A 14,290-nucleotide genomic window follows, 5' to 3' on the forward strand; every position below is an offset into this window, starting at 1 on the left:
TTTAAATGGAGTTTTTTGAAGTATTCATTACCAAACAGGGAAGAATCTTCTCATTTCTTCCTTTGTGGACATCAGTTCATGGTTCTGCCATTAAGGCAACTCAGAGCCAAACCAGGTACTTCATTGGGGCTTCCTATAGAAAAAGGGAATGTGGAGTGTTCCTAACAGTTCTCTAAATTGAAACTGGAACTAGAGACTGAGCTACTGGGAAATTCATGTGCACATAGAAGAGGGTTTATCCTCTAACTTGCCTGAGTCCAAGGTCACACCCATACCATTAATCATTTTACCTCTGGGGGGCACTTTTGTTAAACCTTGAATACAGAATCAGGGTTACAGTCTGCCATCCTTCTAACCTCTGAGCTCAGGGTGTGCTGGCAACTCAGCATTTGAAATGAGCAAAAAGAGTCTAATTGTGGGGCTTCTCTAACCATGTTAACCTGCCATACTCCCTGCTCTCCATGCAAGAAACTGCTTAACAACATGAAGAGCTGTATTCAGGGGGAGCGAGGGATAGTGATTCCAACAGGATAGCATCCTGCAAAGTAAACAAGGTGATGCCCTCATTGGATAATAAACAAGACTAACATTTCTGGTGCGTTCTAATGACGGTTATCTGAAACTGAGAGTAAAGGAAAAAGAAGAACATTCCCCTCCAGCTGCTTAAACCCACAAAAATCAAGGGGGCCATGGATCTTTAAGTTACCTAGAGAACCTAGAGTATGCCGTGCCAAGGAGCTTTCTCTGCTAGGTTAGGTCTGTGAATGTTTAAATTATTGCAGGAGAATGTCATCCCGTAGTCCATCCATGTAATCAGATTCATGTGAAAAAGCAAAAACCAAACACCAACATATTGGTATTCAGTTCTTTCTCTCTGTTTATCTACATATGGAATGATAAGCTTTTTTGGTAAACTTTGATTCTTCAGACCAGGTGTGTGTGTATGAAGAATCAAAGTTTACCTAGATTCTTCATACACACACTAGAGGGTGGGCAGGGACCATAGGTGGTATTCAGAAGAGCCATTGGGACGTAAGTATGAAGCTAACTCTAACAGGGGTGGGGTGTGGGCCAAGTGGTATCTGGGCAGTTGCTATGGCTGGTGGACCATAGCTCCCTTCCTGGCTGTGACCGGGTGGCAAGGTTTTCCATAAAGTCCTGGTCTCATTGTCTCCCCCACTCTCTCTTTCTGTGTTGGGTGCCTTTTTTTTGAAAAACTAACACAAGATCATTCATGCAATGTGTCATTTACTAACCGACTAATGTACTAACACCCTAACGACTCATCTTTGTTTTTAGTTTTTTTAATTAACAATCGTTCTGTTCACAATTTTTAATTTCCTTTCTTCCCCCTTCTCCGCAAAGCACTCAGGCATCGGACACGCTATGGTAAACAAACTACATTGTCTGGTAGATATCATTCTTATTGTCTCTTTTTTTGGGTTTGCCGTGTGTTGCCCCCCTTTTCCTCCCCAAACCCCTCTTTTATGCTCTTTAGACTTATTTCTTCTTTTTTTATTTTTTTATTTTTGTTAAATTAAATGCAAGCCTTTCTTTTTCTTAAAAAAAAAATAATAATGGAAGGGGACGCCCCTGTCCTGGAAATGCTATTTGATGGAATTTGGTGGGGACTGTTTTTCTCTTCCTCCACTTTTTAGGTTTTTTTTTTCCCTAGAAGTATTTTTTATTTTTATTTTTATTTTTTTGGTAAAGAATTTCTCCATTCAGTTAAATTCTTATTTTGTTTTCTTATTTTGCAACTTCCAAGTTATGGACAAGGGACAACTGAGATTTCTAGTGAGAACTTTTCTGCTCTCCGTGTCTTCCTCTCCCTCTCTTCCTCCTTCCTTTTTTTCTCCTCCCCACTCCTTAATCCCTTCTCTCTTGCCCTTTTGTGTGGCCATGGCCACCGCAGGTGATCTGGGGAGGAAAGTACTCTGCCTCCTAGACTCTTCCTTTCCCTTCTCTTACCTGTTCCCCACTGTGGCCAAAGGGAGCTCTGCCAGTTGTGTTCTCCATACAAACTCTGCATGGCATGGTCCTGTCTTGTGGAATCCCATCGGCATCAGAATTTGTTTCTCATTTGCCTCCTCATTACTAACAACCTACCGACCATCAGCCTCATGCCACTTTCTTCTCTTTTCTTCCCTCCCTATTTTCATTCTCTCATTCTTCATATATTTTGGGGTTGGGTTTGGACTTTTTCTTTTCTTTTTTTCTTCCTTTTCTTTCTTTCTTTTTTTTTTAAGTGAGGGAGGTGGCAGGCAGGGGAAAGATGATTTCCCTTTAGTTTTCAGTGTTTTCTCCCCCTGCACTTCATCTTGTTTTTTTTTTTTTTCTGTTTGTTCAGTGCATGCAAGTGTGAAGTGGATTTTAATTCCTTTATTTCTCTCCACCCTTTCCCACATCCCTACTTTTGTTTTTCTGCCTTCTCTCTTGGCTCCAGATAATTCCCGCATGGGTGTGGCAGCGTATGGTGTGTCCATGCTTTGGGTGCCATCTTTCTCCGCCCTCTGGCTCCTTTCGTGGATGTTGGGTGTGTGGGTGCTATATTTTCCCCATGGGAATTATTATTTTGGTTATCATGTCTCACCATTCCTTTCTTTTTGTTAGAGTTGGCTTTTTGGTTTGGGTCATTTCTTCTGTTGGTGGTGGTGATGGCAGAGGAGGGAGGGCAGGGGTTGGTTATCCTGGGGTACTCCATGGCATGCATCATCTCTGACACATCAAAATAGAGACCTTCTTTTTTTCCCCTTTCTGAATGCATGTTTGTCAGTGTGGTGTGAACCAAAAAAGAAACAAATAAAAAAGAAAAGAAAAAAGGAAAAAAAAAAAACATCCACAACCAAAGACCAACCCCTAACAAACGTCATTGTCTAATGTCTCCTTTGCTGTTTTCCATTAACATCATAAATAACAATCATCTAAAAAAATAATGATCATTAGTAATGAAACTGAGACAAGTGATATCGTCTGAGGATGGTTCCATTTTCTAGCCTGAATAAAGTGTGCAATGGGTAGAACAAGGTGCTCCGCTTGGCAATTGTAGCCAATCTCCCATGGGTCTGCAGGGAAATACTGTAGGCTTGGGACACAGGGAGGCAGACCAGAAAATGGAACTTAGCTGCACATACCAAAATCAAACCAAATTAGAACGAATACCTCACTAAAATCTTAATAAAAGTGATGCCACAAATAGGGGAAGCCATTAGGTTTTGATAGGACTGTACGGTCATTGCTGGGATTTTTTTTGTCCCTATGTCCTACCACCAGGTGACAATCTCTGTGGATGGCATTCTTACCACGACGGGCTATACACAGGAAGACTACACTATGCTGGGCTCGGATGATTTCTTCTACGTGGGAGGAAGCCCAAGTACCGCTGACTTGCCGGGCTCACCTGTGAGCAACAACTTCATGGGCTGCCTTAAGGAGGTAAAATTCACATAACTCTATTTATAATGTGCTGTACAACTGTTTAAGAATGAATGAGATTGCTAGATCAATGACTGCACCTGTCATCTAATCTTCTATGAGATGAGAGGTTGAGGCAGAAAAGACATTGGACTGGGAAGCAGGGGTCCTGCCTTTTCATCCTGGCTTAAACTGCTTGGATGACTTCGGGTTTGCCACTTGAATACTCTGTGGCTCTGTTTCCTCATCTAACTAACCGAGAATCTTATCCCATAAGTGGTTGTGCTTTATACATTAAATGCAGTAACACAGATGAAAGGTCTGTGAAATCACAAGGAACTAGACATGTGTGAAGTTTGATTTTGTGCTTTTCACTTGGCAGGTAGAGATTCTTTAGCTAAAAGTGGTTCAATTTGTGGCTGTGTGCTTTGCCCAAAATATAACATATGCATTATTTTACCTTCGCCAAGTCTGGCATTCCCAAGCGTCTCATTATTTGAGATGAAGGAAAATTCTCAGAATGTAACATTAAGGCTCAAAAAACTGGCTTTTCTGTCTTTTCTTTTTCTTTCCTGAAAGCTCGTAGCAATAGCTGTGAGAAAGCAGTGAGGCTTTGCCATTACTCATTTATTACCATTGTAGCTGATGTGTTGAGACCTCTGTCTGAGAGCAAAGGAGCTTCAGTCAAGTGTAAGTTCAATCTCTAAGGTCAATTGTGGAGGCAAAAAGAATCAGACTTGATTTGGTAGAGTTCTTTCAGAAGACTGTGTCATCAGAGTGGTACACTGTACATTTTGTTTAATCTAAGCTAAGTCTGATGGCCTAAGATATCTATACCATTTCCCCAGGGAAATTCCTTGAAAAGCTAACAGTGTTCCTTCTTATAGATAAAGATCCCTTGTGACATCTTATGAGCTTCCTCTCAGGGCATATGGTTTATTCTTATTTTGGGTATTTGAAGTTTGTAAAATAGCAGATATATATGAGGTGACACTGTACATGGGCTCATTCCTGCCACTGAACTGTGAGCCAGGTCAGGACAGGAATTGTGTCTGGTTTGTTTGGCACACAGGAGGTACACACTCAGGAATTACTGGATAGCCTAATTTATCAAATAAGCACTGATGTGCTTATTTAATGTGCTGTAACAAAACTGGATGGTTCCTCACAAGCCATGGTCTCCATGGTGGAAAACGTTATCATCTAGGAAGAGAGATGAGATCAGTAAGTGAATAATTACAGCATAAGACACCATGTGTTCGGTGCCACAGACTAAATGCTCTGATTGAGTGGAGGAAACAGATAAATTTTAGGTGGGAGTCAGTTTTAGAGAGGAAGTGACATTTGAGCTGAGCCTTGTTGCAATAAACCATGTGTGATTTGAGAGGAAGGGGTGGAAAGGAGAGAATGACAAAGGAGGGAGAAATCCAATTATAGCTTTGTATTGTTCTCCATCTGAAGGACGAATTAAGAGGAGAATCCAAAGACTGCTTTCCTTTCTCAGCTTCTGCTGGCTTCAGGGACTCCACTGTCATTTCTGAAAAAATTATGGTAGGCATAGAGCGCATCTTCCCTGGGATTTACTCCTATTTCAATAGAATAAAGGTATAAACTACTCAATGTCTAACAAACCCTGAAAGGTTCTTAAACACACTACCTTGGAATTGCACTTTCACCAGAAAAAAAAAAAAATGGTTGCTACATTCTCATTGCAGAGGATGGGGCTCAGAGTGACTGAAGCATGGGGGCCATGTGATGCTGGTTCACGGGATAGTGCAGCAGCGCTGAGCTGGGCATTTTCCTGGAGGGGATTTTGGATAACTTGGAAGGCTGAATTCCCCACTGTACAGTAACATTGAATCATCCCTCTATTTTATGTTTTGAAGTAAACGATCCATGTCCCAATCCCAAATCTTTTATCAATTAATCAGGAAGGATGCCCCTGAACATTTTGAAACAAGACTCAGAAAAACACAAGATGTGTCTGATAGCTTTATCCCTATGGAACCTAGAGGAAATAAAATCTGCATGTGGGCACGCGCGCGCGCGCGCGCGCGCACACACACACACACACACACACACACACGGCTCAGGCTGAGAGCAGGAAGCTACAAAATTCTATCAGAGGGGCTGGGGTTGCGGTTCTGTGGTTGAGCACTTGACTAGCATGTGGGAGGCACTGGGTTCGATTCTCAGCACGGCATATAAATAAATAAAATAAAGATCCACCAACAACTAAAAATTATTTTTAAAAAGTCTATCAGAAGTGTCATTTAATAGCTCAAAATTTAAAGCCTTTTCTGAAAATCAGTGTCCATAATAGAAATCGACCTTAATTAGTAATTTGAAAAATTCCCACCTTTTAGCTAACAGCACACATCTGCATTTGAACTCAATGCAAGTTATAAAAAGGAGTATTCAAAATATTGAGGGAAACATAGGCAAAAAATGAGAACTTCAAGTCCCGCAGATCTCTGCTTTACATTAGCAGCATGGCTGTCTTGGTAAGGGATGGGGGACCGGGTCGGGGGGAATCTTCTTTTACCTGAGTGCTTGAGCATTACTTGAAGCCAAATGAAGTGCTGGCATATTATTTTTTTCCATTTTATCATTACAATTCATTTGTCTGAACAAGTCTGGAAAATTCTCTTATTCTTAGTATTTATCTTTGACAAATTAATTGACAGATAGAGCTTCCAGTTGTGTTGGGATTTAGCTCCTGGATCAAGCCCAATTTCCCACCTGGACTGTTTAACTCAGGACAGCCTCTCCTGTCGTTGTACAACGTTGTCTCCCTTTCCCTATCTCTCTTTCTGCCATTTTCTAGCCTCTCTTGCTGTGTGTCTGTACATTGCCCTGGGATGAACTGAGTGCTTTTAAGTGTCATGTCCATCAAGTTGGGGACATGGTGAAAGAACAATGGGATTTCTGTTTTATTCTGTTTTATTTGTCTGTAGTGTGAATAGGTTTTATCTTTGGAACTGTAGCTACTTTACTCCAAAATGGAACTAAAATAACCATGGATTCGACCCATGTATGCACATATTAACTACAACAGTGTCCAAGTTGTCATCAAACTATTGTGGTTCTCTGCACACCCTCACTACAAATACAGGATTCATGTCCCCTGGAATACCACAAAGTCAGCATCTGGTTCCCCTTCATGTTCTCCTATTTTATTTTAACTGTCTTATTTTTGTTCTTGTTGTGTCCTTAGTTCCCAAAATGGTTCCTGGTGCTTAGCAGGCTTCAATAAATATTTGCTGAGTGAAATAACATGTTTATAAATTAATAAATTTTTTTATTAGATAAATCCTCTTAGGCCCCACTGACCACTTAACTCTCCTGAGATGACTGAAGAACATCTTGTCATGGCGATAGTTAAATTTTTCAAGACCCCCCACCTCAGCTATCTAATATGAGGGAAATATTACATATAGGCCTCAGCAAGGCTAAGAGAAATAGGTTGGAATCTTCTCTAGAAAGAACTGGATAGAAAAACCTTTGAGGGAGGCATCATAGTACAATGAAAAGAATATTTGGTTTAAAACCAAAGACTTGGGTAGAAATAGCAGTTTTATCACAGGCTTTGTGTCCTGAGATAAGCCATTGATCTGTTATGTCTGTTTCTTAGCCTTTAATGTAGAGACTGTAAGACCTCTGTTGCATGTTTCATAAGAACAAGGGAAATGACGTGCATAAGCCAAACAGCATTTATGATAATAGTTACTTGCTATAGTCATTACTAATGTTTATCTAATGTATCCTATAAACAGTTTATGAATACAAGAGCCTGCATATCTCTATATTTCCCATGTGAAAAGTCACTCTCAGGGAAAAAAAATAATTCTAAGATTTGCCCAACTTCTCTTATATTTGCTAAAGTAAGGATCACCACCCACTCAGCCTCAGTCATTCCTTTGTTTATTGCCTTTGTTGTTCATGTGACACTGTCAATGTGCCTTTGTTAAAATGTGAACCCATGAGGATAAAGTCTGATCTAATTCAGTATTTCCCCAGCACCTGGAACAGTCATTGGCATTAAAATATTGCACTCAATAAGAAAGTCTGGAATAAATAATTGACTGAATGAGCTAATCTCTTGGAGCTCTAAAATCTGGTGGCATTTAGATCAACAGTGCTTTATATCAGGTTGTTATGACAAAGTGTCATAGATTGGTTAAATTAGAAAACACAAATGTATTTCCCGTAGTTATGGGGGCTGCAAGTTTGAGGTCAGGGTGCAGCATGGAAAGGACCTAGTGAGGACTTCCTCCTGTTTGTAGCTGCTACCTTCCCATTAGATCCTCGCTTGGTGAAAGAGGGTCAGAGGGCTCTCAGGGTTCTCTTTTAGGAGCGCACTAATCCTATCATGAGGGCTTCACCCCCATGATCTAGTGCTTTCCCAAAAGGCCCAACTACAAGTATCATTATCTTGCTGTTAGGATTTAAATACATGAACTTTGGGGAGAGCCAGATGTTTAATCCATGGAAATAGATAAATACTGAAATCATACAACTTTCAAGGACTGTGCCAAGACACAAAGATAATGAGTCAAGTATAGTTCCTGCTTTAGAAGACCTTGTGCTTAGTAGAGGGAGACAGATATAAGCAGGTAATGTCAAGAAAGGACAATTAATGCACAAAATGAGACATTCCTACTTGCTTTGGGTTGCTGCACAGAACCTGGGTTCAGGGAAGAGACAATGCTCACAGTGAGACATGAAGGTAAATGGGAGGAACAGGAAGAACAGAGGAGCGGTGCAGCATGAGCAAGGATTAGGAGGTAGGCCATGTCATGGTGCCTGGATGAAGAAACTACAGAGTTTCTAGCTTCAGAGCATAAAATTTAAGATCTGGAGTTTTGGAGATGGCTCTGCAAATTTAGGTAGGGTCAGGTTAGAGAGAGCTTTATTCCATGCCACCTCATTTGACTTGATTTCTAGTAAGGAAAGCCCTTGAAGGATCTTAAGCAGAGCAGTGACACTGTCAGATTGTCACCTTGTTCATTATGCCTTAAATCCTTCAGGAACTGGAGTTAATTTACCTACTACTTCTCCCCAAAGCATATGTCCCTCTAGGAGGTTGGATGGGCAGGGATGGAAGGAGTGGCCCATCAGCTTCAGCATTGGACAGAGTCCTGCTTGGGATGTTACAGTTTCCAAAGAAAAAACACTTCCTCTTGACTACCATTTCAGTTTCCAGCAACCCTCCCTATCTGGACGTGAATTTCTTCTTTCCTCTGTCCTTGGCATTCCTGAGCTATTGTGTTTGGATGAAGCACAAAGTAGGAGAGGAAAACCAAGCCAAGTTGCACAAAGATAGACTCCATCAGCCAGGACTAGGAGCCTCCTCAAGCCCATCACAGTACCCTCCTACGAGGTGGACCTTCTGTGCTTTTCACTTTGGTTATTTCTACATTCTTCCTTTTGCCTCAATCTGTTACTTCTCCCCTAGTGTACTGGTGCCCCTATTTGCCATGGGGAGTCCAAAGGGCTGCTGGAGATCATTAGGACAGCCTGACCTGCCTCACCCCTCAACTCTCATGCCATCTCTAATAGGGAGGAAGGAAAATCAGGAGAATTGGAACACATATTTAAAGGAAAAAGGATGGGGGAGAACATCACAGCACACATTACATTCCACATCCCTTTGTGATTATTAGCCATTTAAAACCGAATGGGGTTTTGCAGCCAGAGATAGTCTCTGAACAGATGATTAATGGTTTAATCTGTAATAACTTTACATTTTATAGAACCCTGATAGGAGTCCACATCTGGTGAGCAAAGCTATTTAAGGCTGTGTTAATTCTGTTAATTGCTATACGTTTATTTGAATTGCTGGCACCTGCGGGCTTTGGGATAATGTGTTTGTTTGTGTTTTTTTTTTTATAAATATACTCATTTTGTGTTACTCTGTCTCACTGTCTTTTGATGCTATCTCTTATGCCATCCCTTGATATCTCTTCCTGTGTAACTTTTGCATTATCTTTTAGTTTCTTCCCTCATTATCCTTTGCCCCCTGCCCCTATTTCCCTTTTTCCTTAGTCTATTTCTCACTGGTCCTGTTTGGTATCCTTCCTGATTTCTCCAGTGGTGACAAATATCTCTGTCTATAAGTAGGTACATTTAGGTCACAGCATTGGATCCAAACATCCCCCTGCTCTTAGCATTAAGAGAACTGAGAAGCTCCAGGCTTAGCAAAAGATCGAGTGAGATTTTCAGAGAAGAGAGGAGGTTGGGCTTTCCAAGCACGACTCCCCCAGACCTGGGTCCAGCCTAGTCTCATTCCTTACCAGCTGCCTGATATATAGCAAGCCACTTGACTGCCTTAGGCCTCAGATTATTCATTGGTAGAGACAGAAAACTTACTTTCAGCATTTTTACGTAGGAAGCAAATGGGATTTAAAGAAATAGAAGTGCTTAATGAAATATCCAGCTACACACATGTGAATGTAGTTGTTTACACATTGCATTATTTATTAATTGAAACAAAATTAGTTCTGGCCAAGGAATCACTTATTGCTCTTTAATGTCTTCTACAATTAACCAACTGCAGAAGTTAGGAGAGTCCAATAGAGTTTGACAAAAAAGAACCACAGAATGGAAACTTAGCTCTCAGGGCCTCTCTCGTATACAGCCTCTCTGGGTATCCGCATCTTGATCTGTAGAATGAGGATGCTAATCACTGCCAAGCCCAAAGTACATGATTCTTGAGAGTTGATTGCAAATGTATGTAGATAACAATTATTGGTCATTTAGTTTTGGTTAACAAGGTAGATTTTATTCCCTTGTGTTTGGAAAATGTGCAGAAAAGAAGTCTATGAGCCTGGTGATAAGAATGTCTTGGCAGAATGAAAGAGCTAATACAAAAAGAAGGTAGAGAGGGACAACATTTGAAAAGGTAGAAGGAAGTGGACACATGAATCAGAGATTGTGAAATGGACAAAGGTGCCAGAAGAAAAGAAAGAGAAACCATATCTCAAGAGCTATTTATTGGATTGTTATAGGCTGAATTGTATTTCTCCAAATATGTGTGTTGAAGATCTACCCTGAGCATGTGGCTATTTGCTACTGGTATCTGTATAAGAGATTAAGGCACAGATACACTCAGAGGGATAAAACCTTGGGAAGATAGGTAGAAAACAGCCAGCCATTCCCATACCAAGGACAGACTTCAAAGAAACCAACCCAGACAACACCTGTATCTTGGACTTCTAGTCTCCTGGAGTATGAAAAAATAAATGTGAAGTGCACCAGCCTGTGGCCCTTTGTTATGGCAGTGCTACCAAACTCATACTATTCCTAGGTCGGGCATAAAATTGCTTTTTTGTGGGTTAAAGATATCAAATATTGGCAATGTCATGCAATTCAATTTAAAAATGGTGTTTTTGTAAAGAAGGCAAACTGGATCTTCTGGAAAAGAGATTACTTTCTGGATTATAAGGAACTAGAATGGCATGAGAGAGAGAAAGAGAGAGAGGGGGAGGCAAGGAGAGATTGGCACTCTGGGACACAGAGTAAACTGGAATAAAATCCTGATCTACAGGGGATTTATGATGCTTCTAGACTTGTCTGATGAGGGGCCAGGCATGAACACTTAGCCAACAGTGGCTGTGAGGAAATGGTACATATGGAGCTAAGGTATAGTATAAGGTGTGCTGAAGTCTCAAAGATACTTTTTCCATTAATACCAAAGAAAACTTATTCAGAAGAATTTGCTGCTTATAGTTGACTGGTTGTTGTTGGAGAAGTAGATCAATGAATATATTGTCTTTTGTCCATCTGGTATCCATTCTCCCTTCTTGTGATAAATATATCTTGATTTCTGCCCCTCCCCAACTACTTTAAACCCAGTGGCTCAGGGGCACTCATTCCACAAAGGATTCCATTAGTTTGAGATCTCAAACTGAATCAGGGATTTCTTTTTCACTGGCATTTGGCATTTTGTTCACAGGTGAGCATCATGACCCAATCAGGATCAGTGACCACCAGGCTCAGCACTTTTGTCTGTTGCAAACAGAGGAGGCTCTTATTTTCTTTGGGCCAAAAAATTGGGGTGGTATTCAATAAAGGTACTGGCTACCATTTTGAACAAGAGAAATTAAGCCATATGGAGAAAACCAGATATATATATATATATATATGGGGTGGGGTGGATTCTGGTGACAAGTTGAAGGCTCTGGATCAAACATTCTTCAACTTACATTGCCACTGACTTTCTAGTCATGATTAAATAAATCCCCTCTTTTGAGGAAATTAGTCTGGGCTCTATATTCTGTCATTTGCAGCAGTGAGCTTTTTATCATGAGTATTCGTGTTTGACCCCATTTTCACTTTACAAGAAGATGGTTCTCTGGATAGAAAAAGATAGGGAAAAAAGGGCATATTTATTATGGGAGCATCTTAGTACCTAACTGCTCTGTAAATTCAAGTTTCCTGTTTTGGATGAATGCTATGCCAGGATATAGAGACAATTTATAATTTTGATTTTTGAAAGCTTATTTGTGGTGTTTGAGGAATGGCAGAGAATAAAAGAGCATCCATACACTAGAGATGAAAAAAAATGTAGATAACACAATCTACATGAGCTTAATTGGAATCTAGGTGAGACTTTAGATTGCATTAACTGCAGATATAAGGCTGTATCAGAGAAAAGAGTGATAAGCATGATCGCCATGATTTATAATTACTAAGAAAAAGCTGTATTAGTTCAACCAAAATGTCACGTCCATTCAGTAGTATTATACTGATGTATCAGGTAAGTACTGTGGCAGGTAATTCTGATCAATGAGATGGGAAAATAGGTGTTGGATATAAGGAAACTGAGTATCTAGTTAAATATACCCATGGGTCCTGATCAGTGGACCTATTTTGACCTGTATGGAAGTTCCTATTGGAATAAGTCTCTGTCTTACTGGACATTTATCTTAGGAGTTTGAGATAACAGAAAAAAAGGCTTATCGCCTTTATGGATGGTAGAGAACTTTTTTTTAGAAAGTATCAAAAATATGTGCCTACGTGATTGAGCCCAAATTCATAGATGTGTACGTAATCTGTAAAACAAAGGCACTTACCATTCTGCAGTATAGTTTTCTGGCTAATAAAGCAGTCTCTGGGGCTAGAGTTCCTGGCTGTAAAGCTCAACTCCACTCCTGCTGGTTGTACAATGTGGGATAAGTTACCTAACTTAACTTTACTCATTTACTAAATGGGGCCAGAAATAATACATACTTCAGAGAATTATTGTATTAATTAAGGTAATACCTGTAAAGTGCTTATAACCATGTTTGAAATATAGAAATCTCAGCAAATACTATTTATAATTATCATTACCACTGTGTATTAGTATGACTATGGGGAATGTTCCATGCAATTATCAATGACAAACTTTTAAAATGTGAACTAAATGACACACCAGAATATGTTTAGAGCTGAGTTCTGAAATAGATGAAGGCATTCAAGATGCTAACATAAAGGGTTAACCAACAGCTTGAGGGTCCACTAATTTGAGGGGGGAGGACAAAAAGATGACTACATCCAGGAGTTGAGGGTTTTCTACTTAGAAAGGACTGAAGTGAGATTAAATGTGGCCCATGTACTCTTGAGAAGAACTATTACTAATGTGTGGAAGCTAGGTACTCAAAAGAAGGAAGAACTTTCAATGACAGCTGTCCAAAACTGCCTCAAAATAATAAGTTCTCTGACACTCAAGTCATCCACGCAGACTGACATCTAAGTGGAGTCTCGAACATCCCATATATAGATGGTCTTTTGATTTTTATAGTTGACTTCCACCTAGACTCTACAGCCCTTCAGTGAATGAGCTGTGAACAAGAAAAAAGAAAAAAAAAGGTTTGATTGATTTGACCAGGACTTTCCTCATTAATTTCCAAAGGTTGACTTTACATGTCACTGGGTTGCCCTGTGGTAGGAGTTGAGGTTCCCAGTCTTGCCATCAACTCTTAGTCATGTATAATTATTTCCCTTTCCTCAGTCCTTCACTGGTATCTGCTTCCAAACCATCACAACCACAGCAATTATGCTGATAATAGCCCCAGTATAAATTATGATCACTGAGCACAGATTGGTGTGAATGCACATGAAATAAGTGTACACATTATGCTCGGTGCTTCATACATATTCCGTAATTTAATTTTCACAATAACTTTGGGTTACTTCTATGATCATCACTAATTTGACTTTAGAGCAAGCTTATTCATATGGTTAAGGGGATTGGAGTTCAGAAGTAAATGCTGCCACCAAGGCCCCTGCTACCATCTCTGCCAACACAATCTTAGGATATGGTGACATGAAAACAGAAATAAACTCCCTGAGCAAGGGCTGGTGATTCTGTGGTTAAGCACCCTGTAGGAGGGGGCCTCTCATTATCACTTTATAGAAAAGGTCATTCAATCAAGTAAAAACGTCCTTCTGGGGACTGAACACAATTACCTATTTCTTCCAACTTGCCATTCATTGATCCTTGTGAGAAGGTAGTTTTTGCTTGATTTCCCACTTTGACTGAGCAAATTGATATTGCTCAACCTGTTAATAGAGGGATGATTTTCATTATGAGATCAGAGAGAGGAGTGTAAATGCCAGGCAGAGGAGTACTTTCATCTTGGGATGTGCTACACATCTTTTCTCTTGAATTCAGCTCAATATTTTTTTTTGTGATGTTGGAACTATTTGACTTGAATGCCCCAGACTTACTATGACTTTTCAGTCTGATTTTGGGATTCTCTTATTTAGCTTTGCATTTTTTTCCTCTTCAAGATAAATACAGTGGAACTCATTGCTTTCTAAAAATGTCACTTATTTACAGCAAATGTAATCTACCACAACATTCCCACTGAGACAAAATCTCTTGTGT

The 14,290-nt window shown here is 40.1% G+C and overlaps 1 protein-coding gene across 14 annotated transcripts in view; it reads left to right on the forward strand.

Moving 5' to 3' along the window:
* NRXN3 (neurexin 3) overlaps positions 1-14,290 on the forward strand; it is a gene marked incomplete at its 5' end in the record, with an annotated part of 1,519,183 nt that overhangs the window by 387,023 nt on the left and 1,117,870 nt on the right. For 7 of the 14 annotated variants that reach the window (XM_081291921.1, XM_081291923.1, XM_081291922.1 and 4 more), the window contains one exon: positions 3,274-3,435. In XM_081291921.1, coding sequence (XP_081148047.1) covers positions 3,274-3,435 — 162 coding nt within the window. Of the gene's footprint in view, positions 1-3,273; positions 3,436-14,290 lie in introns of those variants that run through there. The other 7 variants (XM_081291926.1, XM_081291913.1, XM_081291915.1 and 4 more) reach the window with 1 other exon arrangement.

Source organism: Spermophilus citellus (genome assembly GCF_964194105.1).
Source record: "Spermophilus citellus genome assembly, chromosome: 4".
NCBI classification, from domain to species: Eukaryota; Metazoa; Chordata; class Mammalia; order Rodentia; family Sciuridae; genus Spermophilus; species Spermophilus citellus.